At 36.1% G+C, this 27,081-nt stretch overlaps 2 protein-coding genes across 3 annotated transcripts in view; both read left to right on the forward strand.

Annotated features, from left to right (window-relative positions):
* The first annotated feature begins 435 nt into the window (after positions 1-435).
* LOC127831167 (uncharacterized) lies at positions 436-2,925 on the forward strand. The gene is made up of 4 exons (XM_052356161.1): positions 436-537; positions 749-1,029; positions 1,831-2,046; positions 2,172-2,925. The coding sequence occupies exons 1-4, from the start codon at positions 436-438 to the stop codon at positions 2,923-2,925; spliced, it is 1,353 nt and encodes a 450-aa protein (XP_052212121.1).
* A 502-nt stretch (positions 2,926-3,427) lies between these two features.
* LOC127881250 (contactin-5-like) overlaps positions 3,428-27,081 on the forward strand; it is a 68,411-nt gene continuing 44,757 nt past the window's right edge. For both annotated transcript variants that reach the window (XR_008049978.1, XM_052429003.1), the window contains exons 1-6: positions 3,428-3,577; positions 21,568-21,639; positions 24,207-24,301; positions 24,727-24,812; positions 25,361-25,533; positions 25,845-25,955. Coding sequence is in view for 1 of the 2 variants with exons in the window: in XM_052429003.1 (XP_052284963.1) it covers positions 3,574-3,577; positions 21,568-21,639; positions 24,207-24,301; positions 24,727-24,812; positions 25,361-25,533; positions 25,845-25,955 (541 nt within the window). In the remaining variant the exon portion in view is untranslated. The remainder of the gene's footprint in view (positions 3,578-21,567; positions 21,640-24,206; positions 24,302-24,726; positions 24,813-25,360; positions 25,534-25,844; positions 25,956-27,081) is intronic.

Consider the following 27,081-nt stretch of genomic DNA (forward strand, 5'->3'; position numbering starts at 1 on the left):
CTTCTCAAGGTCTAGCCACACTACAGTCAGGTCATCATGGTTCACTCGTGCTTCTCGGATCACTTGGCTGAGAGCACTGGTATGCTCGACGCACCCAGAAAATCCGGGAACTCCACCCTTCTGAATTGACGTATCAACGTAGTTGTTGTCTGTAAGGAACGTTGTCAGTCGCTTGGCTAGGACTGCAAATAATATCTTTCCCTCTACGTTGAGGAGAGAAATTGCCCGGAACTGACCAATTTCCTTTTAGTCCTTCTCCTTTGGGGCGAATATTCCCTCCGCTCTCTTCCAGCAATCCGGGATTTTGCCCTTTCTCCAAATCACTCTAAGTAGGGACCTTAGCTTCCGAAGTATGCCTGGGCACATCTTATAGACTCGATAAGGTATGCCATTCGGGCCTGCATGGGATGAGCCTGTCCATGCTTTCTTCACAACATGCTGTACGTACCTCAGACAATGATGGCTCCTTTGTGTCCAAAGGAATTTCTGGCGGGTCTTCTGGTTCTAGCCTTGAACAGTCACCCAGTGGAACCTCACGTAAAGGATCACTGTGCACATTGCGTAAGTGCTGCTCTATGTCCTCTGTGTATGTTAATATATACAACCTTCAACTTTAGCCAAAACAAATAAAATGTCATCATTTCGCCTTTAGGGACCCCCATAACAATACATTTTCTGAAAGAAAATTCTTCACACGAATAAAAGTTCATTGGTGTTTTTTTAACTATTTTTCCTGCTTCTATTTTAGTTGATTCTCTCCTTCTTCTCCAATAACCAATCACTCGTAAATCGCTGCGAAGTACTGCCTGGCTTAGCGGATCATGATGCCATCTTTGTAGAATCCAGTCTTCGCCCAATGAGAGTTCGTAAGCCTCCAAGAAAAGTGCACCTGTACAAGAAAGCTGATTTCGACAGTCTCAGAGATGAACTGTCTGCCTACCTACCAGAGTTCACGGAAAATACAGCCAACATCTCAGTCGACCACACTTGGAAGGCTTTCGAGAACAAACTGAAGTCGCTGATCAGCAAGTATATCCCAACAAAGATTCTCTCAGGGAACAAAGTCCAAAAACCATGGATCACAAAAACAATCAAGTCTCTACATCGAAAACGGAACAAACTTCATTCCAAATTTAAATCAACTGGTTCCCTTAAGGATAGACGCCGATACCTTCACGCATAGAAAGAAACCCAGAAACAGGAAAGACAAGAATACTGGAAATATATTGAAAACTTTATTGAAGTTGATCTCACTAACACAGAACAACACTCGAAACAGAATTTTTTTTGGAATTACATCAAATCCTTAAGAAAAGATAATTGTGGGGTAGCTCCACTGAAGGATAAAGGAAAATTACACGGCGATCCGACTGAAAAGGCCAACATCCTAAACCGACAATAACACTCGGTATTCACCAAGGAGGACAGTTCCAGCATCCCAACACCTGAGGGCGAACCATCACCTATCATGCCAGACATAAACATAACCACAGAAGGTATACGTGCCCTTCTCAGGAAACTTAATGTACAGAAAGCGGCCGGTCCGGACTTAATTCCCGCACGCATCTACAAAGAGATGGCAGACCAGTGTGCTCCTTTTCTGAACATTATATACAGCAAGTGCCTATCAAATCGCAGTATACCAGACGTGTAGAAGACAGCCAATGTGTCAGCAATTTTCAAGAAAGGGGAAAGGTTCAAAGCCAGCAACTACAGGCCGGTCTCACTGACATGCATAGCATGTAAGATACTGGAGCACATTATTGTGAGCAACATAATGGGCCACCTTGATAGACATGCCATCCTCACGGACTGTCAACACGGTTTCAGAAGAAGACGGGGCTGCGAAACCCAGCTACTGGCGCTGACGAATGAGCTCGTCCATTCCATGGCCCGCCATAAACAACATGACCTTGCTGTACTTGATTTCAGCAAGGCATTCGATCGGGTCCCGCACAGTCACCTGCTCACCAAACTCAACCACTATGGCATCAGGGGTTACACCTTGAAGTGGATTGAAGCCTTTCTGACAGATCGCACGCGCAGGTAGTCGTTGATGGAGCAACATCCGAGCCAGCACCCGTCGTTAGCGGAGTCCCTCAGGGAAGCGTCCTCTGACCCATCTTATTTCTTGTCTTCATCAACGACTTGCCACTACATGTCACATCCAGAGTAAGGCTATTCGCAGATGACTGTGTGGTTTATCGGGAAATCAACTCGGAAGAATACTGCCTGATCCTACAAAACGACCTGATAAAGCTAGCCGAATGGGAGAAACAATGGGGTATGGACTTTCACCCAGAGAAGTGTAGCATTCTCCGTGTCCACAGAAAGAGGAACCAAATCATATTCCGTTACTCCCTGAAAGACCACATCCTCGAGACTGACTCGACTACCAAGTACCTGGGAGTAACCTTGTCCCAAAACCTTTCACGGAACCACCATATGGACATCACGGCGAAAAAGGGAAACAGTACACTCGGCTTCCTCCAGCGCAACCTACGCGTCAGCAATGAGAAGGTCAAGACCACGGCATACACTTCTCTTGTCCGGCCAGGCCTTGAGTATTGCTCCACAGTGTGGAACCCATTTACAAAGGACCTGGTTTACAAGCTCGAGATGGTACAGAGGAGGGCTGCTAGATATGTGACCAACCGATACCACAACACCAGCAGCGTATCCTCCATGATCGAGCACTTGGGGTGGGAGACGCTCGAGTCACGACGGACCAAAGCGCAACTCACCATGCTGTACAAAATCATCAATGACCTGGTGGATATCCCAGCCAACCAATACCTTGTACAAGCCCCAAGTCGCCCTAAGGACCATAACAAGAAGTACCACCAGCCGTCTACATCCACATCTTGCCACAAGAACTCATTCTTTCCACGAACCATATCCGTTTGGAACCACCTCCCTGCGTAAGTCGCAGAGGCCCCTGACTTGGTATCCTTCTAGCAGGGGCTTTCCTCACTCACCTTCTAATCACTGTTAGGTGTCCAGCTTCAAGTAACCCCTAGTGATTCCCGTTGCTGTGCCGGCCGCGGCCACCGTAACCGGAGAGGTCTGGGTTGAAGAGGAGAAAACGAAGCTGGCAAAACTTTTTACTATCTCTATTCTTTTAACTATCAAATCTCTTCTATCTATCCTATCATTTCATATCTTTCTCTTGACCTAGCATCACCCGTCGCGTAATTATCAAGTGTGATTGCGCCGACGCATGATGTAGATGTAGATTGTAACCCGCATCACGTTAGTTTTCGCTCCGTAGTCTTAAATTTTGACACAAAAAAAAATATGATAATAATTCCTTTCTCTGCACTAGGTCGAGAAACGATCCGCAAAACGAGTGTCATTAACTGAAAAATGTCTTTTAGTAAATATAAATATGCCGATACAGAAAAATAGCGTCTTCGAATATCTGGTGCTGATTTATTTAGAGAGTACAACATTTATATATAGCACACCTGAAATATTTAGTATACGGTAACCTACAGGTACAAATTACTTCGTTCAGGTGTGTTTACCGACGCCATTTAGAAATTCAAATTTCGTTTTCAAGCCAAGGATGTTATGCGTAAGTGATTATAGTTCAACACATCATTATGATGTATTCATAATTACTGAGTTTATAATTGACATCGAGAGAAAACCATAATAAATAAATTTAATTAAAATATTACTTACTTAAGAGGTCTAGGTAAACATCGTAAACAGATTTCCGGGTTTAAATATTAGTCATCATTTTCATATATCTATCAAAAAACGATTTGTGACATGACAATTGGATAGATATGTCAATAAATGTGCAGAAAAAAAGGAATCAGATATGAGATAGTTAGCCCCATTCAGAATGCTATTGACTATAACAGAAAAATAGTTAATACACAATTTATTTGTTACATAAAGTATCCTCGTGTTGAGTATGGTCAAGTGCTCTTATTCTGGTGGAGACCTAATTCCAGTGATATTTGTTTACGTTAAGAACAAGAATCTTGTGATGACGTCATACCAATAATTGTGAAGACCTATATTTCCATAGTTCTGGCTATCATAACTTTAAATGTCACTTTTTATGATTTTTGACTGGCGCGACTTTATAGTTATGGACTAGCTGAAATAATTCGCGTTCAGAATAAATCTGAACGCTGAAACTCCGGTCTGTAAAAACCATAAGGAAAAATGAATACAATGCTATAATATCAATATGCTTAAAATTGCAAAATAACATAACCAACTCATAAAGTTTTAGTTAAGAAGTCCATTTTTACCTCAAATAGCGTCGAATTGAAGTTAAAAGGCATAATTTGTTTCAGTTAAACTTCTGCTTAAATCACAGTACAATCACTGACCTCTCGTCATGTTATGAAATATTTAAATATCAACCAATCAGAAGAAGGCATTACAGTGTAATAGGCTGCGTTATCGATTAAAATCTACCTGCGGTATACAGCGGGCACAGCGATTGGAATGGAAAATGTGAGTAGTGTGTTGATTTAAATTGGTCAGGCGTGCAAAATTGAAAGATTCATTACATAATTCTTACGGAACATTATTGAGAAATGAATTATCTACACAGGTATGTAAATATTATTGCAATCCGTTGATATTAACTGTCTGATATCGGGGCTGGAATGTTGCGCACCAAATTCCTTGCGCATTAATATAGACAAAGAAGGAAAACTTTCGCTATTAAAAAGATAGAGTGGACTATTGACGCCAAGAGTCTGCCAAAGCAAAAATCATCAAAAGACTCTATGGCGGCAATTTATATTGACTAAGTTATGGACCAACCCCATTAGGAAAGTCAACCAGAAATTCCCGAAAAAGTTGAAAGTTAACAAAGACCTGTCCAAAACAGCTTTTAAATGCAGTTATTTGCCCAAATCAACCACTTGATCGGAAAGATTGACATTTTTCACATTTAACTGATATATTCTTTTACAAAATACTATCTTAAACATTTAAAATTTATCTTTTCTGCTCTTACATATCGAGAAAAACAGTGATGTGACAGACTTTCTTGAAATGCAAATCTCCCGAGATTTCACGGTTATATGATGCTATTTCTATTTTTAGTAACATACCATGTGCTCAAGTGTTTTCAAATTCAGAATGACATTTCCTGGTATTTTAGATTATTCTGGCTTGTTTTATAAACAATTAACCGTGTCAGGGGGTTTTTTTACTAAGAAAGTGACGCCGATATTCGGCGTCTTCCCCTACCAGAATTTTTCCCCTAAAAATACCATTTCCCCTCCAAAAATATAATTTTTCACCAAAATATAATATTTTACCCTCAAAGAAATGTTTTTTTTTCTTTTGGGAAGTCGACACTTATCCAATTTGCACCATGTACAATGATCTCTCTCTCTCTCTCTCCCGACGAACACTCAAATCTGGGAATCCCAGTGATTCTATATATAGCTCTTAAATTACGTCATGGAAACCGGGCAACTAATCGTATTAATCATGTGACTATTTTACTGGATTCCGGTCTTGCGCGAGAAGGGTGTTTCGTCAATTAATTACCGGAAACCAGTCAAATTTTCATCCGGGTTATGTGAAAGCCAAGATATAAACCTTTAAACAGAAAAAAGTCTCACAATTGGCGTTCATACACGAACAAAATAAAACGTTCGGACTCGGAAAATATTAATTGCGTTGACGCATTTTTTAAGAATGAATCATCAAAAACCGTTGAAACCAAGCAGGATTCGGAGGTACATGTAATCAACATCGATTAATACTGTCGGATTATTGTGAAAGTGAAAGTAGACAATCGGCAGCTGCCGCACCTTTCCCTTCCAATACTGTAGCAAATCTAGATCGTCAACCCATTCATCATGAAATTGAAATCATAATATTGACATCGTTCCCCGGCCCCAGTTGAAAACATTTCCCATTATTAGATCTACACCTGCAACTTTATTTAGGACTTTGACTTTAATATAATTCTTGTTCGTGTGTTTAAGAACAAAAAGGTCAGAGACATGCCTCTTTTTCTAAAAAAAACCTGAAGTCTGTAGGCGAGTTATAGACATTGAAATGAACAGTGTTTATTCTTTCCCCAAATATGTCTCTTTCGCGCTCGATTTTCCCCTTTTACCCAGCGTCCAGCGTCTTCCCCTTTTTCTAAAAAAAACCCCTGCGTGTAAATACAAACTCAAGGTAAATATTATTTAAAACTACCTGATTCACACTGAAATCAGTCGTATAATCCACCAGACGCAGTGTGTTTTTTTTCAGTTTTGGGGGAAGGGGGTCGGGCCCCTGAGGGGGGGGAAATTGGCGCTTAAAAGGGGAAAAGGGGGAAATTTATATGCTTAGCTAGTAACAGTACAAAATCAAGTTTTAACACTATAATTCACCATACAGAGGGAGAAAAACATAATTCAAACTCTTTTATTCATAAACATGTTATGTTCATGTTCAAAGTTCAACATTTCTGGGCTTTTCAGCGAATTTATAAATTATTCTGGTGACCTCCTTTTCACCAAGTCTCTGTGTGTGCAGACAAAGTCTAATCAGGGACTCCAGTGTAGCTTCCCCAAGCCTGTTTCTCTGTGGCGTGCAAAGCAGGTTGAGCAAACTAAACACTCTTTCAACACTCTGTCTTACTTCAACTAAACTAACCCATCAGCAGGGAATAATCTACATGTGCGTCCCGCGTCTATGATGCACAAATATCGAAATAGACGCAAAGCTTTGAAATATGTGCGTCCACTCAGACGCATAGCTGAAACAAATCCGTTAACACATTCGCGAATCACGTTAAGTACGAACCGTCTTGGGTATGAGTCTAAAGTGTAGCGATGAAGGCTGAGTTTAACCAATGAGGCTTGAAGACTGCAACAAGTCTTTTGATTGGCTCTAGTCGAGCTGCTGCTGTATAATACAAACCAATTAGAATCGACCATTTAAATAGAGTGTGTTATGATAATTTTCTAGAGTCCCTGGATGAAAACCTGCTTTAACTTTTTGTAACTTAGTCATAAATAATACAGAAAAAATGCCTCCGAAATAAGGTAATGAAGCTAAATAAAAAACAAACAACTCTAAACTTTAATAATGGTAGGACAACGGCTCGCAATTCGGACGTTAACAATAATATTATCAAGCTTGCAATTCGGATGTTTACAATAATATTATCATCGATTTGAATCAAGTTGAAATGTTGTAACTGGTTACATTCGTGTAACAGATAATTTTAAGCCTATGTGAAGGCAAACAAGATAGTGATGACCGTGAATTTGCTTTTTTGGTTTCAACATGTTTTTGAGATTATTAAAAGTTTATTGCAAAATATAGTATTCGAGCTAGTGTGATTAAGACTCATTTTCTTCACAACTTGATATCTTACAAAATTTGGGACCCATTCTTTTTCAAGTTGGACTCATTAATTTTGGCCTGGGACTTATTGGTCTAAAATCTGCGAGTTCAGGGACTCATAGATAGTAAATTCTAGATTATTCCCTGCATCTGTATCCATATTTCATACATAATTGAACATTTGTTTGTTCCTGTTCAAGAAAATTTCCACAAAAATTGTTAAGTGAAGCAGACAATTGCACTAGTGTAAACACAGCACTTTAATTGCCAATTGCAGTGGAGAACCCTCCGGCTGTTGTAAAACCACCGGAATTAGGTCACCCATGCAAATTGTTATGGCTATATAAATACGTTGTCAATGCACTAGCATGGCAAACCATGCAGTGTGGGAATAAAGAAATTCGACATTACATTTCAAAAACTAAATAATTATTTAAATGTAAATCATTTAATGTTGCATTGGTTGGATAAGTTCAGTGATTTTGTTCAGGCCTTTTTCTGTCTATTTTGGGAAAAAGTACCTTGCAAAATTGGGATTTTTCGAGTCCCGAAATCTTCCAAATTGGGAAGAATTTTCATCGACAAAAGCATTATTTGGGAAAGCATTATTTGGGAAATTATTTTTATTTGTTCTTATTAAATGATTAAATAAATAAAATGTTTTCATACATAGGTATTGCCAAGAAAGTATTAAACTGTTTTTTACCATGCAACAGTCATTGTCCACTGCTAACGTAAGTATGTGTATGATAAAAAACAACAACAGCAGTGATTTTTTTGCTTTTTTTGTTACAGCCTGTGCCATTTTGATTGGGAAAATTAGCGTGATAAACCATGAAATTGGGAAAAATAGCGCGATAAACCATGAAATTGGGAAACATTATAAATATGATTATAAGAACTGAATTAAAATTTATATATATTAAAGTATGTTTGACAGCATTTTTATATTCTAAAGTGCTAATTTTATGTGTCCTTACAATGAAGACAATGTTAAGTTAATATCCTTCCACATTCAAATTGAACTTGCAATAATCTATATAGATTCTTAAATATACCATTTAATCATAACTTCTTTAACAGTAAGAATTTAATTCAGTATTTTTTTATATTAAATATCATATGGTGAAAACATTAACAAATATTTATATAAAAAAATGCTTTAGTGGTCTTGCTATGTCAATGTTGTATTAAATGGAGTTAAAATAATTTATTTCATTTCTTTACCTTTCAACATATTTCACTTGACATCCTCCGTTCAATGCTATTTCAGTAAACTATAAAGCGTGACAAACATAATAAAGCAGAATATGCATATGAATCTGATTATACACAGATCCACTAACATATAAATCATATCATGTTTGTCTCTTTCCATTTTTGAACGATACTCATCTTAAATGCATTAACTTTGTGAGTACTGGTGGACTAACTCCAATTTCCCAACACTGATTTCCGTGATGCACATTCACATTAATGGACACACGCATTAAATTATTCCGTAATAACCATATGATATCCGTTGTTAATTTGAATGTTATTTATCATTTTCGCCGCTCATCGCAAATTTCTCGCCTGCTTGCTGCCATCTTGGAAGTGTGTAAAAAACAGGCCTTTACAATCGGGATACATCGACTATTGTCGGTATCCTCCGCAATATAGAGAGAGATGTGGATAGCAACGTAAAATTGTATTCGGCTAAATTCGCGAACAATACGTAAGTCAGTTGTCGTTCAGCGACGACTTGACAAGCTCGATCAGCACTCGTTCTAAATTATTGCTAAATAACATTGTAATCTTATTGGCTTTATTGGGAAAATTTTGTCTTTTTTGGGGAAATTTTAATCAAATATTTGTAATCATTTTTTGCAATTGGGAAGCAGCTGAATATCGGCTGTAATTTTGGGCAAAAAAAATCACTGAACAGACTTTGTTATGCTTGAAGTTCACATAAAATACATAGCTCAATCTGTCATTAAGGATTTTTTATGAATATTCATAGTCAAACAACCTGCATTCAACATATTTTTATTCAAAATTCAAGTTGCCAAATGTCTGAATGCAACCATTTTTTAAACATATAAGTAAAGCTGAACATCATAAATGTACAGTATTGAAATGTTAAGAAGCTACAAAGGGTAGTGACTCTGAATCTGGCAGTGGCAAATGTTCATCACTTGCGTGCTCAGAAACCCCTTCTGTACGTATGTACCCTTAAAAGCTCAGAGCATTCAAGAAGAATTAGATTCTGGGTTATATTACCATAGACTGACTGGAGGTAAATTTTCCCCACAAAACATTCAGTTTTTGTGTGCCTTTCGAGTCAATTTATCGTATTTTACTTTGTTAGTACTTCGAATTATGCGACTTTTTTTAACACTGGGTCCGATTTCCGTAATGTTTTACCCAAATTTATTCTTTCGAACCACAGTAACTTTGAAAGTCAGGGCCCTCAATCTATCAAATCTGCCGCCGAATTTTGGCTGCAGTCCCCCACCTGAAAAGTTTACTTTTTTCCCCAAAAAACTGATTATTTTCCCCTTCAGAAAATGAGAAAAAAATTCGCTGATATATAGTTGAAAATTGACTCCAATATATCACTGTCCGTTATATTGCGTTGTCAAATATATCACAAATCGGCTATGGTTATGGCTCCCAAAAATGTGACGAGCATAATCACCAAATAACATGTTTTAATCTGAGAATTTGCGGAGATAAAATCAGGTACAAGCTAGTATTTTACCCTTTTGTTCACCCACTTCAATTTTCTGTTTAATCCGACATTCATGATCCAGTTTTGACCAGATTGTTTGGTTTCATGGTACGTCACTGTAATACCTGTGTACTGCGATAAACAATAACTCCTCTTGCCAAACATAAGGTCATTTCGGGTGTTAACGTTCTCTCTTGAAATCGCTTTGAACTGCCAAAACGCTGAGTGCACACATGAAGGTGTATACAATTTTAACTGTAAATGTCACAAGTCAATACTGACTTATCTCAACAGTCTTTGCGCGTTAGATACAGTGTAAACTACTTACTTTTAATTAAGAGGCAAAGCTCCCTCAGTTTGTCAAAATGCACCATGCTTTCCATGAGGATAAGATGACGTCATTGTTGTTTTTTTGTACATTGGTCTAATTTGTGCATGCTTTCTTGAACAATAAAACTTGGCAATTGTTTTCGGATTACAAATTTAATTATACGAATTTGAAAATACTTACATGGAATAATGTTTTGTTTTATACCAATGAATAACATATGGATATAATACATACTTCAATAAGGTAGGAAAATAGCGTGTTTTGAGATTGCCAAATTATGCTAATGCATACTTAAACATGCAATAATAACCTGACAATTTATATTGCGCGCCGGATATATCTAGGTCGCGATCTTTGGACCCCTTCAACCGCAATATATTTGGACTTTAAAATAAGATTACTGTTATATAGATTGAGTAAAAGTCCACCTTTCTGTCCTATAGACGGTCACATATATAGAAATATATGTTTTTAACAGTTCAACACAGTTGTTGTGTTTTGTTATAAAAATTCCCCCATTTACAAAAAAATCCCCCTTCTAAGGGCTGCGGACCCATTCCCCTAAAGTAGTGTGAGGGCACTGAAAGTGAAACTAGTCCACATTTATTTACCCCAGATCATCAATATTGATTCTCAACCAATTTACAATATTTAATGCGTACACATGGTTATCACTTGTTGAATACATACCTGATAATTCTGAATAATTCAGCACTTCAATATTTAAAAGCTGACCGAAAATGACCGTAAATGTGTCTTAAGAAATGCATAGAGGTCACAAGAGCATTCCAAGCCGCAATGATTAAAACAGTAAAAAAGGGGGGTCATACGTTATGCAAGAAAGAACTTGACGGGAATCAGTGGTCACTGTTTTATGGCCATCTATTTACCGGCTTCGTACCAGTTGAGAAGGGTTTCCCGCCATCTGTCAAAGTCTCATGTAGTCTCCAACCTTCAAGCAAAAGAGTGAATTTCTGTTAAACATCAATGTTTTCCCTACCACCTGCACAAAGAAACATTCTAAAATAAAGTCATGGCAAGTGCCCCTACAGAGAATTGTGTCTTCTTATAAATGATGTTCATGTTTTTAGAGAGTATAGCATTGCACTCCAAAATATTTTAGTATATTGTAACCTAGACACAGGCAGCCGCCATTTTGTCTGAAGTGTCAAGATCCCAAAATTGCATTATGGAACACTCTTTACGATGACGTTCTACGCGGAATTCCCATTGGTGCGTTAAAACACGGCGCAAATTATTTAAAACACGGTACCTACCGGGAAACGCATTTATCTGCTTCGATTATTTCGGTCGGAAATTGGGAAATTTTTTAGGTCACCTGATTGCTCAGGTGAGCTTTTCTGACCAGTCTTTGGCCGTCGTATGTCCGTCCGTCCGTAAACATTTGCTAATAAAACACTCGAGAGGCCACATTTCTTGTCACATCTTCATGAAACTTGATCAAAAGCTTTTCCCCAATAATATCTCGGCCGAGTTTGAAACTGGGTTGTGCCGGGTCAAAATCTAGGTCACTAGGTCAAAAAAAAGAAAAAACTTGTAAACACTGTAGAAGTCACATTTCATGCCCAATCTTCATGTAACTTTGTCAAAATGTTTGTCTTAATGATATGTTGGTTGAGTTCAAAAGTGAATCTGGTTTGTTGAAAAACATTGCCGCCAGTGGGCGGGGCAGTTTTCCTTATTTGGCTATAGAGAAACCTTGTAAACACTCTAGAAGTCAAAATTTTTGCCCAATCATCATGAAAGTTGGTCAAAACATTGGTTTTATTGATATCTCGGACGAGTTCGAAAATGGTCCAGATCGGTGAAAGTACCATGGCCGCCAGTGGGCGGGGCATTTTTCTCTATATGAATATAGTGAAAACATGTGAACACTCTAGAAGGCACATTTTTGTCCCAATTTTCATTAAATTTGGTCAGAACATTTGTTTCCTTGATATGAGAGTTGAGTTTGAAAATGGTTCTGGTCAGTTGAATAACATGGCTGCCGGGGGGGGGCCGGGCAGTTTTCCTTATTTGGCTATAGAGAAACCTTGTAAACACTATAGAAGTCACAATTTTTGCCCAATTGTCATGAAAGTTGGTCAAAACATTGGTTTTATTGATATCTCGGACGAGTTCGAAAATGGTCCAGATCGGTGAATAAACATGGCTGCCAGTGGGCAGGGCATTTTTCTCTGTATGTATATAGTGAAAACATGTAAACACTCTAGAAGTCACATTTTTGGCTCAATTTTCATGAAATTTGGTCAGAACATTTCTTTCCTTGATATGAGAGTTGAGTTTGAAAATGGTTCCCGTCAGTTGAATAACATGGCTGCCGGGGGGGGGGCAGTTTTCCTTATTTGGCTATAGAGAAACCTTGTAAACACTATAGAAGTCACAATTTTTGCCCAATCATCATGATAGTTGGTCAAAACATTGGTTTTATTGATATCTTGGACGAGTTCGAAAATGCTCCAGATTGATGAAAAAACATGGCAACCAGTGGGCGGGGCATTTTTAGCTCATCTATTTTTTGAAAAAAAATTATGAGCTATTAATGTCATCACCTTGGCGTCAGCGTTGGCGTCCGGTTAAGATTTGCGTTTAGGTCCACTTTTCTCAGAAAGTATCAATGCTATTGCATTCAAACTTGGTACACTTACTTACTATCATGAGGGGACTGGGCAAGCAAAGTTAGATAACTCTGGCATGCATTTTGACAGAATTATGTGCCTTTTTTATACTTAAAAAATTGAAAATTTTGGTTAAGTTTTGTGTTTAGGTCCATTTTATTTCTTAAGTATCAAAGCTATTGCTTTCATACTAGCAGCACTTACTAACTATCATAAGGGGACTGTGCAGGCAAAGTTATGTAACTCTGACTGACATTTTGACAGAATTATGTGCCCTTTTTATACTTAGAAAATTGAAAATTTGGAAAAGTTTTGTGTTTAGGTCCAGTTTATTCCTACAGTATCAAAGCTATTGCTTTCATACTTGCAACACTTACTAACTATCATAAGGGGACTGTGCAGGCAAAGTTATGTAACTCTAACTGGCATTTGGACGGAATTATGGGCCCTTTATACTTAGAAAATTGAAAATTTTGTTCAGTTTTGTGTTTTGGTCCACTTTACCCCTAAAGTATCATAGATATTGCTTTCATACTTGGAACACTCGCAAACTATCATAAGGGTACAGTAAAAGGACAAGTTGCATAACTCTGGTTGTCATTTTTACGGAATTATGGCCCTTTTTTGACTTAGTAACTTTGAATATATGGTCAAATTTTGTGTTTCGGTCCACTTTACCTCTAAAGTATCAAGGCTATTGCTTTCAAACTTCAAATACTTTCATGCTATCATGAGGTTACTGTACCTGGCAAGTTGAATTTTACCTTGACCTTTGAATGACCTTGACTCTCAAGGTCAAATTATTAAATTTTGCTAAAATTGCCATAACTTCTTTATTTATGATTAGATTTGATTGATACTTTGACAAAACTACTCTTACCTGACAAACCACAATAGACTCCACCCAAACCATCCCCCGTGCCCTCACCCCCCCCCCACCCGAATCCCGCACCCCTAATTTTTTTTATTTTTTTTTTTATTTTATTTTTTTAAAGATCATCTCACAAATGACCACCACACCCTCACACTATACCCCCCCACCCCCCACCATTTTTTTTTTTGAAACGGTTAAAAAACACAAATATTTATTTTTATTATTTTATTTTTGAAATACTGTCCAACCATCGCACCCAAGAATCCCCTCCCCCCCGACCCCCCCCCCCTAATTTTTTTTTTTTTTGAAGATCATCTCACAAATGACCACCACACCGTGACACTATACCCCCCCCCCCCCCCCCCCCCCGCAAAAAAAAACCCTAATTTTTTTTTATTTTTTTTTAAGATCATCTCACAAATGACCACCACACCCTCGCACTATACCCCCCCACCACCCCACCCCCCCCCCCCCCCATTTGTTTAATTTTTTTTTTGAAACGGTTAAAAAACACAAATATTTATTTTTATTATTTTATTTTTGAAATACCGTCCAACCATCACACCCAAGAATCCCCTCCCCCCAACCCCCCCCCCCCCCCTAATTTTTTTTTTTTTTTGAAGATCATCTCACAAATGACCACCACACCCTCACACTATACCCCCCCCCCCCCCCCCCAAAAAAAAAATAATAATTTTTTTTTTTTCATTTTTTTTCCCGCATTTTTGGAAGATAATGTTATAAATGTCCACACCCCCACACTATACACCCCTCTTCACTCCACCCCTCCCTCCTTTGTGATTGAAATTGAGAGTCCCTTCACCTTTAAAAAGAAAATAGATGAGCAGTCTGCACCTGCAAGGCGGTGCCTTGTTCTCTATATGTATTAAGTGAAAACATGTGAACACTCTAGAAGTCACATTTTTGGCCCAATTTTCATGAAATTTGATAAGAACATTTGTTTCCTTGATATGAGAGTTGAGTTCGAAAATGGTTCCAGTCAGTTGAATAACATGGCTGCCGGGGGGGGGGGCAGTTTATTTTATTTATATAGTAAAAAAAGCTTGTGAACACTCTAGAAGTCACATTTTTTGCCCAATCATCATGAAACTTGGTGAAAAGATTGGTTTTATATGTATCACATAATTAATGCGATTATTATTGCCCTAAGTTTGTCCAAATTTTCATTATATTATACAAAATCCTTGTAAACACTCTAGAGGTGACAATTTTGTTTCAGATTTTATGAATCTTGCTCATAATATTTATTTTTGTAAGCAAAGTTTTATGTTTGGTAAGGAGGGTCAACTCAAAATATAGGTCACCAGTTCAAATCTTACAAAAATAAAAACACTCCATATGCCAGAGTTTTGGTTCAATAAGGATGAAATTTGACCAGGATGTTTGTCTGGACATTATCTAGGTCAAGTTTGACGTTTGGTAAAGATTGAATGAACTGACTCCTCTCAAGTGAGCGAACTAGGGCCATCTTGGCCCTCTTGTTTGATAATTGGGAAAAAACACCCATATTTGGCATTGGGAATGGGTCCGACTTATAATAGGACCCGTGAGATAGGCAGAAAAAGGCCTGATTGTTAATTGTGCTCTTATGTTACCAGAAATAGATAATTAAAAACAATTTAATTTAATAAAAAAAAATTTAAGAAAATTCCAACTGGTAACATATCACAATTAGTTTACTTTTGAACAAAATGAAAGTTGCTAACAGCAGTTCAGTACATCAGGTAGGGTATTTTCAAATCCAATAGAGTTTGACTTAATGTACACCCAATTGTTGTTGTGTTTTTTTTTTGGGGGGGGGGTCGAGAAACCATTTTATATTGAATGATATACTATGGTTTATTCCAACTATGGTTTATTCCAATGTGTTTTTTATATCAAATTTTGGGCCTGCACCCATTCCCAATAGAAAACGTATATATTTTTCCCAAATGAGACCCAAAAATTCCCAATTGAAGGTTTAACAAATATTTATTTAAAAAAAATACAAATCAATCTCAACATTTATTTCATCTCCCTTCAAGCTCTATAAGTTAAAACTAAGTAAATTTATTCACATCACTTTTATTCCAAATTTGTAAGCATTTGTTAACACAAACCATGATTTCCCAATTTTAGCCACAACCAGAGCTCCAGATAATTTTTTAACATAAAAGAGTATTTCACTCATGACTTTTTTAGCTGATGAGTAAAATACAAAATCAAAGACTTTTGTGGGAGTATTTTAAATACTCCCACAAAAGTCTTTGATTTTGTATTTTATAAAAAATCTATACATGAACATGCAGAAAACATGTATTAATAATAAAGAACATCTACTCTTGTTTACATAAACATGCATTTTAAAATGTCTGATCAAATAATCCGAATTTGGGCACTGTTGGTTCAACTGATAATTGCACAAAATGCGTATGCCAATTTTTATGATGATTTTTTCAATCATAAAAAGTATAATTCATGCATACCTGGACCTCTGGCCACAACAACGCGTTTTTCCCAATCAAAATTTAGACAAAATGAAAACAACATGGCTTTTTTTGGACGTTCTGAAAGCATAGAAAGTATTATGAAAATGGCAGTGAGAACTGAATATAAAGACAATTTGCATTCACCATCATATTAAATGAATATTGTTGGAATATCGAATACCTATCTCACTAAGAATATAATTTCATGATGAAAATTAACTTTACAAAACTTTTGATTTTTGACACCATATACAAATTCAAAATACACAAGAAGATAATTGATGAAAATAAATAAATAATTAATCTATGAGTAATACTTTTTACTCATGAATTAGGTAGTCATCGAGACAGCCCTGTTGACCCGTACATTTTTGTTTATGCATTACTTGTAACTCTAGCAGTTCACAAGGTGTCAACAACTCTTACCCAAACATAGGTATAGAGCACTCATGCGCTTTTTCGGCGTAGCTGTTTTACTCAGCTTTTCATCTTAATGACTTTTACATAACGCCAGCAAACACGCATGAATATTTCATAGGCTGATTTGAGATAAAACCTGATTCGAGATAAAACCTCTGAACTTTGGCTACATAACTGTGTCTTAGCTCAGCGAAAAGGATGTAGCACTGTTCAGTGTAAGGAATTCCGGACAACTCTCTGAATGTTCAAACGACACAAATTGTGGCCCTGTTACAATTACGCGTTAAAGTCTATTTCGCAGAATTTCAGTTTTGCTTTCAAGATGAGAAAACAATCATTACCAAAATAGTATAGTGTCACGATAAGAAGAAAATCGTTTAATTATCCAACCACAATGTTTGCCGTACTCCTTCAACACGTCTTGAAATCGTTTCTGAACGCCTGGATAGGCTGCCCTTATTTACAAGTTTGCTATTTTGAATTCAATTTTGTATTGAAAAGCATTGTGCTTAAATGTGCCATTTACAATTCGCAATGAGATTTTTAATGACCCTCGTCATTCGAAAGTGGGTCTTATGTGCCCATCATATATATATATAGCTCACTCAGCCTGCTCATCTCTCAGTCTGGTCAGGAGATACATAATGAGACCATAACATATTGAGAGATTTTATAGCGAACAGCATCGCCTCTGACCTGACTGCGCAAATGCACAACGCATAAGACCCATTTTCGCATGACGCGGCTATGAAAGTGTTATTTAAATGTGTGGAAAGAAAACTGCGTTTTTATCAAACATTAACATACAATATATTTTTATAGTGAAGAAATATACTCATAATAAGGCATGTGAAGATACACATGATGTGCACTCCCGTAGTATATTTTTTATCTTCTTACACTAATGTGTGGTTTGACACTGACAACACACATTACATGCGGTGAATATGCAACTTATAAGTGAAAAAAAAAACACAATAGTTAAACTTTTGTTTTCATTTTATTTATTTATTTTGAAAAGTAAATTGCAAACTTTACTCTATAGTATACCTGTTATAGTATACCTGTAGTAATTGGTGAACTCACGTCCAACGTTTTATAAATTGAGAACTGTGAATATAAACAAGCTTAACCTTCTACTAATGCGTTGCTAGCACCCGTAAATACAAAAGATCGCCGCTATCTGTTGAGAACAAAAGAACGTTTCCCAGAAATCTCCGCTGTAGAAGCATAAACAAGGTTACGATACAGATCATTCGTGTTATATTTAATTGTTTGTTTAATTAGGTTTTAGCGATTATGAAGCATTTTTGTTGTTGTCTATCGTATCCCTGATGTTATTGCTGAACTCATGTTCAACGTTTTATAAATTGAGAATATAAACAAGCGTAACCTTATACAATTGCGTTGTTTTCCCGAATCTATTAATAGCCTCAGATTAACAAGCGTAACCTGATACTATTGCGTTGTTATCACCGGTGCAATTGGACTCTCCCTTGTTTATCTGCAGCCGCATCTATTATATGCCTCAGATTATGAATGGGCTGAGCAAAAATACTATGTCATGAAGACACAGCAGAAAGTGGACTATTTTAATCATTCATAAACAATCTTAATCATTCTTAAACAATCTCTTTCGCGACATGTAAAATACAATCATTGTTTATTGATTCTTTTCTATATAAGCTCCGTTCAAAACTATTATATTTAACATGATATTCACATAATGTTTCCATTTGTGAATGAATATAGTTGGAGAACTCAAACCTGTTGCATAAATTATACAACTCTTTCTCGCGCAGATGTGGCAGGAATTAGGCTCTCCGTAGATAAGCCGAACCGACTTGAAATTTTGAGTAACAACATTAGCTGGTGGCTACGCGACCAACTAATAAATCAATGAAAAAGCACTGTTAAGCATAAATTTGATCAGAAACCAACTGTTTATACCCGGATTACAACAGAACATGTTTTCGTTTAACCGTTGGAACTATTTTTTACTTGCATCGGAGAAATTGTGCAATTCTCATAAATGTCAACAAAAATATGGCGTGATTTTCACTGCTTATATTTCATTTTAGCTCTCTTTTATTATCAGGCTTTAATTATTTGAAATAAATAAACTTTTGCTCTTCAATTATTTACCCGACATTGGGACCGGCAACATAACATTTTCAATCTGACCTGTCTTAAAAACGTCGGTCAGGTCTGACGGTCCTGCACTTTGGGAATGTCTGCTTAACATAAAATGTTGCTTGATATATTCTGACATAGCGCAACCAATAGCTAAGGAAAATCACAATAAGAAGGTCTACCAGAATTTGACAGTTCATGTACAGTTACCAAAAAAAACTTCCGCAACAGTGATTTAAAATGCAGCACTGACCAATATTTGATGCATTTGACAATTATTACTTGAAAAACACGCCTTATGTGAAGAATGAATACTGGTGTACCCCTATATACATTGATTTTCTCCATACATTTCACAATTTTTGCTTTATAGCTTGACATAAATATGCCATGACTTTTGTAAACCTTCCATAAGGAGTGACAAAATCTGGCAAGTAACGAACATGGTTATATTTATTTATGTGTATATTCAGCTTTATGCTATGTTTGTTACATCACACTGTTTAATTTAATGTTGCTGAAATTACAAGTTATTGAAATGGTAAGATCATTAAATTCGAACCCATACAGTTCATATCAAATAAGTACCATGCAGCCAATCCAGCCTGTTTTTTACCATTTTTTGTAAAAGATTGCAACATACTGGTCCACATCACTCTGTATTGTTTGAACAATATCGCCCAAACCATTCATTTTTTAAGAGATGGATTTCTTGTTTGCCTGATAGTAATATAAAGTTTATATTTTATAACTGGCAAATATACCATATTTTTAAGCCAAATTTTCCATCTATACATTGGCTTACTGTTCCTATTATCAATGTGAATATTTTTGTTATTTATGCATATTCTTGGCTTTCTCAATTAATGTAAAAAGTTTTTAATAATACATATGCTAATGAAAACAATTTGTATGTTTGCCTCTTTATTGTACATGTATTTTAATATTGAGAAGAAACATGATACAACAAATACATAATACATGCACTGGGACACTTGTTTATTCCTTGCTGTTATTACCAGCTGGCTGGTCTATGTTTTAACCTGTTTTCTCCTGTTCTAAACAATTGTAAACATGAAGGTCAAATTCCTGGTTATCAATGTATGGATTATAAACCACAGTCAACATTTACATGTAATTGTGCATGCAATATTTTTTCTCGTGCTGGTTTGATCATTCTTCTTGCAGCATTAACCAGTTTTGCATTCTCTTTAAAAGTGGTTTGAGGCAATCATTCATGGATTAAGAATAATTTAATGTAAATACAAATGCATTTTAAGAAAACACATACATACTATCACTATTGAGGAGTTAATGAGTTTACAATTTGTAGATGTTGTATGTACCAGAGTTATGCCCCAAGTGTACTAAGACCATTCAGGGTATGTTTTGCATACAAAGAGTGTCCAGCGATTGTTTTCCCAATTGGGAAAAGCACTGGTTCCAGCCCAATTGGGAAAATTGTGAATGAAAAACCCTGATATTGAGAAAGTTTGCATTGTGAAGTCGTCATATTGGGAAATTGGTGTACTAGTATTTGATTTTTTTGCTCCCAAATACTTACAAATTGATAACAAAATTTTGTCAATTTGTCAATATTATATAAAATCAGGTTCAAACTATAGAGTTGCATAGGGAAACTAACTAAATGTTGCATTTTATTTATAAAAAATAAAAATTCTTTTTTAAAAACCTTCCATTGGGAATTTTTTTTACAGCACTTTGGACATTTGTAACTTTTTCCTAATAGGGAAAGTGCTGTTTTATGGTACTTTATAAAGAAGGCAACAAATAGCTGGTATCTCTCTGATTACTACAGACATTTATTTGTCTTCAGAATCATAATGTTCACTGACAAATGCTGATAACTTTTGGGTCTTTGACTTGTATCTTAGAAAAATTTAATATCTTTTCATGATTTTAAATAAATATACTTTATGTATCGCAGATATTTAATTGAAACTTCAGATATGTCTTTGTTGTTATTACATATGTCACAAACAGAAAAATGTTAATATCTGTGTTGCAGTCTGGTCTTATTTTTGCATCCCCGCATTTTCGCAAATTTATGTACTATTTGATTATTTACTGATGTTTAATGTTTCTCACCAATAGTTAAATTGGTCAGATAATTGGCAGGGTACTCTTTGTCAATCCATTTGCAGAAGTACATTGTTCTTAACCCTTTTCCACTAAGATATGTTTTTTGATGCATTTGTATAGTACCTTAGAAAGTTAAATTTTATTAAAGACCTTTCTTCCTAGATTCAAATTGTAAAGGCTTCATTTCCAACCCTTAGATACTGATGAGCAGCAAACAGCTGTTATTATATAAACTAATAGTACTCATAGTACTTGTTTTCTTATCTAGCATTAAGCACTCTTAATATAAGTCATTTCAGTTTATGTTGTGTTGATTTTTATAAAACTGCCATTGAAATTGCACTAATGTACAACCACGTGAATATGTCCGCAATGAAATGGCCCTTAAATTAATTAAAAAAATTGCAAAGTGCACTATCAAAGCAGAGGTATAGTTCAGTATTGGAGCTGCATTTAAAATAGTAAATAATTCAAGCTTCTGACGCTGCTTAATTTCTATTAACATGAATTTTCAAATGATTTGTTTTTTCTAGCAATGAAGATGAATCGTTTGTGGATATTACTCAGCCTGGTGACCATATCAAGTGCACAACTGCTGAGTACAGGTAAATGAAGCAAGTTACTATTCCCAATAGTAAAAAGTATACTTTTTGCCGAAAATTTGCCAAAAAAACAATCAAAAAAAAAACAACGGCTGTTTCGCTTTTAAACAAAGTGTAGTCTGATCCAGTCTTGTACGGGTTTTAGACTATACCAGAATTTTGGTAACATCAGCATCATAAGTGTGCCTGATATTCTCTGTGTTGTTCAGGCGCTTATTATATTTGAGATGAAATTAAAACGTTTTGTGATTGTGCTGAATGGGAAACAAATATGTCACATTATTCGAAATATTACTTGAAAAAGATTCCTATACAAAAAACCTGGCCAAATGAAAACTGTTGATCTTGATGTTGTTTGCAATTATAGGTGTTTTATGTGTTTTTTTAATCCTAATTTATTTTCCCAATATCTTATAAATGCTAATAAAATTCCCAATCCAAAAGCCATGGGCTCTCTTCCCAAAAAGTGGGAAAAAACCTTGTGAATAGTTTACTATCTGTAATCTGATTTGTTATAACTTCTTAAAAAATAATCAAATTCACAATTTTTTCTAATTCACAATTATTTTTTTTTGAGCATTTTGCTATTGGAATAGGTCCCAGCAGACCTGTAGATACGCCATGAAAAGGCAGAATTGTTATTTTGTATGTATGTCGAAGTGACAAATGCATGCACACAAAAATGTGATTTAAAGGCGCAGGTAAGGCACTTAGTTGAATAGAAGTAACATTCTTTCTGCTTGTTATATCACCATTACCATTGGTAATGGGGGCTATATAGGAGTCACTTTGTCTGTCGGTTGGTCTGTCCCGAAATTTCATCCGATCTTCACCAACCTTGGTCACAAGTTGTATCTAGATGATGTTTAGGTCAAGTTTGAATATGGGTCATGCTGGGTCAAAAACTAGGTCACGGGGTCACTTAGTGTGTTTTAAACCGACAGTTTGTCCGGACCATAACTATGTCATTTATCGTTAGATTTTAAAATAACTTGGTACATTTGTTCACCATCATGGGACAGTGTGTCTTGTGAAAAAAGTATGTCAATATCTCCAAGGTCAAGGTCACACTTGGAGTTCAAAGGTCAAATGCATGTCCGGGCCATAACTTTATCATTTATTGTTAGATTTTAAAATCATTAGGCAAATTTGTTCACCATCATTGGACGGTGTGTTGCGTGAATGAATTACGTGGATATCTCCAAGGTCAAGGTCACACTTTGAGTTCAAAGATAAAAAATGGCCTTAAATGAGCTTGTCCGGGCCATAACTATGTTGTTCATTGTGTGATTAACCAGGTTTTCCGAAGGAAAAAACTGGTTATTAGATTGGCGAATGCGGGCGAGCTGGCTGGCGGGCTGGCGGGCGGGCTGGCGGGCGGGCGGAACAAGCTTGTCCGGGCCATAACTTTGTCGTTCATTGTGAGATTTTAAAATCATTTGGCACATTTGTTAACCATCATTAGACGGTGTGTCGCGCAAAAAATTTACATCAATATCTCCAAGGTCAAGGTCACACTTTGAGTTCAAAGGTAAAAAATAGCCATAAATGAGCTTGTCTGGGCTATAACTATGTCATTCATTATGAGATTTTAAAATCATTTGGCACATTTGTTCACCATTATGGGACGGTGTGTCGCACGAAAGAATCACGTCAATATCTCCAATGTCAAGGTCGCCACGACTAAAAATAGATTTATTTTAAAACAAACTTACAAAGGGGGTTAATTTTGTTTGTTCATTTCAAAAGTTCAGTTTGAGTTGTCTCCCTTTATCAGATTTTTTTTCACAATGAAAACCTGGTTTTGTGACAATTTTGTCCCTTGTTTTAAAATCATTTGGCACATTTGTTCACCATCATTGGCCGGTGTGTCGCGCGAAAGAATTACGTCAATATCTCCAAGGTCAAGGTCACACTTTGAGTTCAAAGGTCAAAAATGGCCATAAATGAGCTTGTCCGGGCCATTACTATGTCATTCATTGTGAGATTTTAAAATCATTTGGCTATTTTGTTCACCATTATTGGACGGTGTGTCGCGCGAAAGAATTTTGTTGATATCTCCAAGGTCAAGGTCACACTTTGAGTACAAAGGTCAAAAATGGCCGTAAATGATCTTGTCCGGGCCATAACTATGTCATTCATAGTGAGATTTTAAAATTACTTAGTACATTTGTTCACAATCATTGGACAATGTGTCATGCCAAAGAATTACGTCGATATCTGTCAAGGTCACACTTGGAGTTCAAAAGTGAAAAATGGCCATAAATGAGCTTGTCCGGGCCATAACTATGTCATTCATTGTGAGATTTTAAAATGACTATGTACATTAATTTTGTTCACAGTCATTGGACGGCGTGTCATGCGAAAGAATTCAAGAGTTCAAAGCTCAAAATGGCCATAAATAATAATGGCATAATAATTCTTAAAAATCGCCGTTTAGATTCTCTTGTTTTGTGAAGACAGCATGCAAAAAAGTCTGTGTCAATGCGGCATGTGGGGCAATACGTCAAGTCTGTGACAAAGGTCTAGTGTTGTTGTTGTGTTCAAGTAGTTTTTGGTGTCTGCTATAGTGTGCCCAGCAGGATGGCTGGCCAGTGGGGATACCTGCTTTCAGTTCAATATCTATCCACCTATGAAGTACGACGAGGCTAGCCAGTATTGCCAGGTAGGCAAAGTCAGAAAAGTCCCTGTTACCGATACGAAACTGTACCATGTATGACGCGAACTTTTATACCATCAAACTTTAATGTAAAAAGTGATCAACTGTTATCCCAATAGTAAAATGGTGGCAGATTTAAAGTCGGATTTGTCAGTTATCTTTATTATTAAACTTTTGTCCTCCATTTCGGAATTAAAAACTTTCAAAGGTGCATGTTACACATGTTTAAGTACTGTATTTATGCATAATTGTATGTTTTAAGTAGGTTGTTTCCTACATCTCTATTTTTCTCCTTATTAAATCATTTTTGTTTGATTGTAAATTTTTATATGGAATGAATGTATATAGAGAACCCTGTCTGGGTTGAACAATATTTTTCTAGCTTTAGATTTCACAATCTTCATTTTTGATTTCCTTTTTTGTATCTGCAGCAAAATGGAGCTGCCCTGGTCAGTGTGAACGATATGGTAGAGCACGGGTTTATTGCAGCACAACTTTTGAATCTGGACAGATTAAGGTAACTTAATCTATAATATGTTCATGAACTTTCATTGTGTTAATATATATCAAAACCAAGCTGAAATCAGAAAAAATCTTAAAACCATAAATTTGCTTCTTCTTTTAATGTAAAGATTGAACATACCCTAAGCTTCTTGAAGTAGAGGCTAAACATTATTATGATAATATTTGTTGTAAAATGTTTGAAACAAAAGTTGTTTTGCTTTCACATTTAAGCTTTTTTTCTTTCACCTTTTAAAAGAAAAGACTATATTAAAAAAGGAGTTGATATTAATGCTCTTTATAAACCTTTGTAGAAAATTCTCATTTCGAGGGCAAAATGCACTGAATACTGGTCTAGAGTCTTTTGTTATTTTGAACGCCTTTACCATAAAACCAGCATAGTCTTTTTGCTAACAGTTTATTTGTTACCAATTATCAGTTTATTGATTATTGAATAGCAGTAAGTGTTTTCTTCTCGGGGAATTAGTGTTGCATGTTGCCTTGTGTACCGGTACATACCGATACATTTTGCAGATATTTTTTTACATACATGTGACTTAACAGGCAAGACTGGTACACGAGTGGTGAAAGAGACTCGTCAAAAAAGATCCCCCGGTATGTGTGGACTGCCATCGACAGAGAAATTCCAATGAATTCACAGTTTTGGCGCGATATCACGCAGCCAAATAACACGGACATCACCAGGGACATCCTCGTGTATGGCTTTGATCCCAGAAGTAAGATTCTCCAAGCAACTTGCTCCTCTGTTCATAGGGTTTGATATAGGTCCAACACATTTTATTTCGAAATTGCAAACAAGTACACGTTTAATATGAATTTTAACAATAATGATTTGCAATCAGAAACAAAAAAACAATCATGTAATGCAACCAACTCGTATCTAAAGTTGTATTTTTGCATTAATTCATATGTAATCAAAAATTGCATCATTATTAATTTAAAAACAATATAAAGTTTTGAGACATCAATGAATTATTTTTTAATTATTTCCTTTATGTCAAAACTGAAATTTTGATTATATTTTCAGATCTGCAGTATAACATCATAACAGTATCTGACAGAAACATGAAAAGGTCATTTATCTGTGAAATCAGTCGAATGGAAGTGTACAGGATCAACGCACAATCAAGAGGTTTTGGTAAGCTTGCTGTTATATTCACATCATTTGTGTGTCCAAGTTGGCACAATAGTTACACCTCAGAACAATCATGACAGAATGTATATTGCTTTGTTAACCCATTTATGCCTAGCGTCTAGAAAAAAAGGCCTTTGCAAACAGTGTAGACCCAGATGAGACGCTGCATCATGGTCTGCGCTGTTTGCATAAAGGAATTTCTGTAAGAAATATTCTAAATATACCGTAAATCCACGAATATAATATGCCGTCGTATAAAATACGCACCCCCAAGTTTGGTCAAAATTTATCGGTAAAAATTGAAAATCCGAGTAAAATACGCACTTAAAAAATCAGTGTCCGATATCAGCCATTTCCGAAAAATGGGTCAATATATTTTTGTGTTGTGAAAATAGAAAGTCGATTTGGGGTTATCAACCATCTGTTTCACAGTAATACCCAAGATCGCGATGTGTTATCGTGCTGTTGTCATGACAGTTGCATAATAAATATCTCTGTCTATTGTTTATATTACCGTTGATCGTTACCGATAACACACGGGCCACCTGCTGACACCCAGGTCAAGCAGTCATAATTGCAAAAGAAAGAAACAGAGACGCTGTTGTTGTTTTTTAACATTTAATTCCATTTGACAATATTCAGGACGATAATAATTATAATAACAATAAAATAATAAGTAGACAAAGTGGTTACTTCCGTTTTTTAGTAGTCTAGATGAATTACTCTTCCGAAGTGTTACAAACTCCATACTTTAATTAAACTTTAAATACAATTAAACCGCTCATGTTTTGCTCGTATCCCTTTAATTAAAATACCCCGCTGTCATTAAGGATAGTTTGGGAGTAAAAAAACTAATTAATTAATTATCACCTGTCAATTTAATTGGGCAATCTGCAGAAAGGTGTAATATTAGCGTCATAGAACTAAGTATTTAATTACCACTCTTTACTTCACATATGGTAAATATTCAGCAGAAAGATAAAAAGTGGTCAGCCTAGAAATATTTATTTACGGGTATTGTCACATTGTTTTTTATTTGCTAATCTCTTTATAGGACTTAGCGTCCGGTCGCTATTTTGTAGGCAGACGACGATATAAATGTGTATTCAAAGTTTACAGTGTCTGCGCA

Source organism: Dreissena polymorpha, chromosome 5 (genome assembly GCF_020536995.1).
Source record: "Dreissena polymorpha isolate Duluth1 chromosome 5, UMN_Dpol_1.0, whole genome shotgun sequence".
Taxonomy (NCBI): Eukaryota; Metazoa; Mollusca; class Bivalvia; order Myida; family Dreissenidae; genus Dreissena; species Dreissena polymorpha.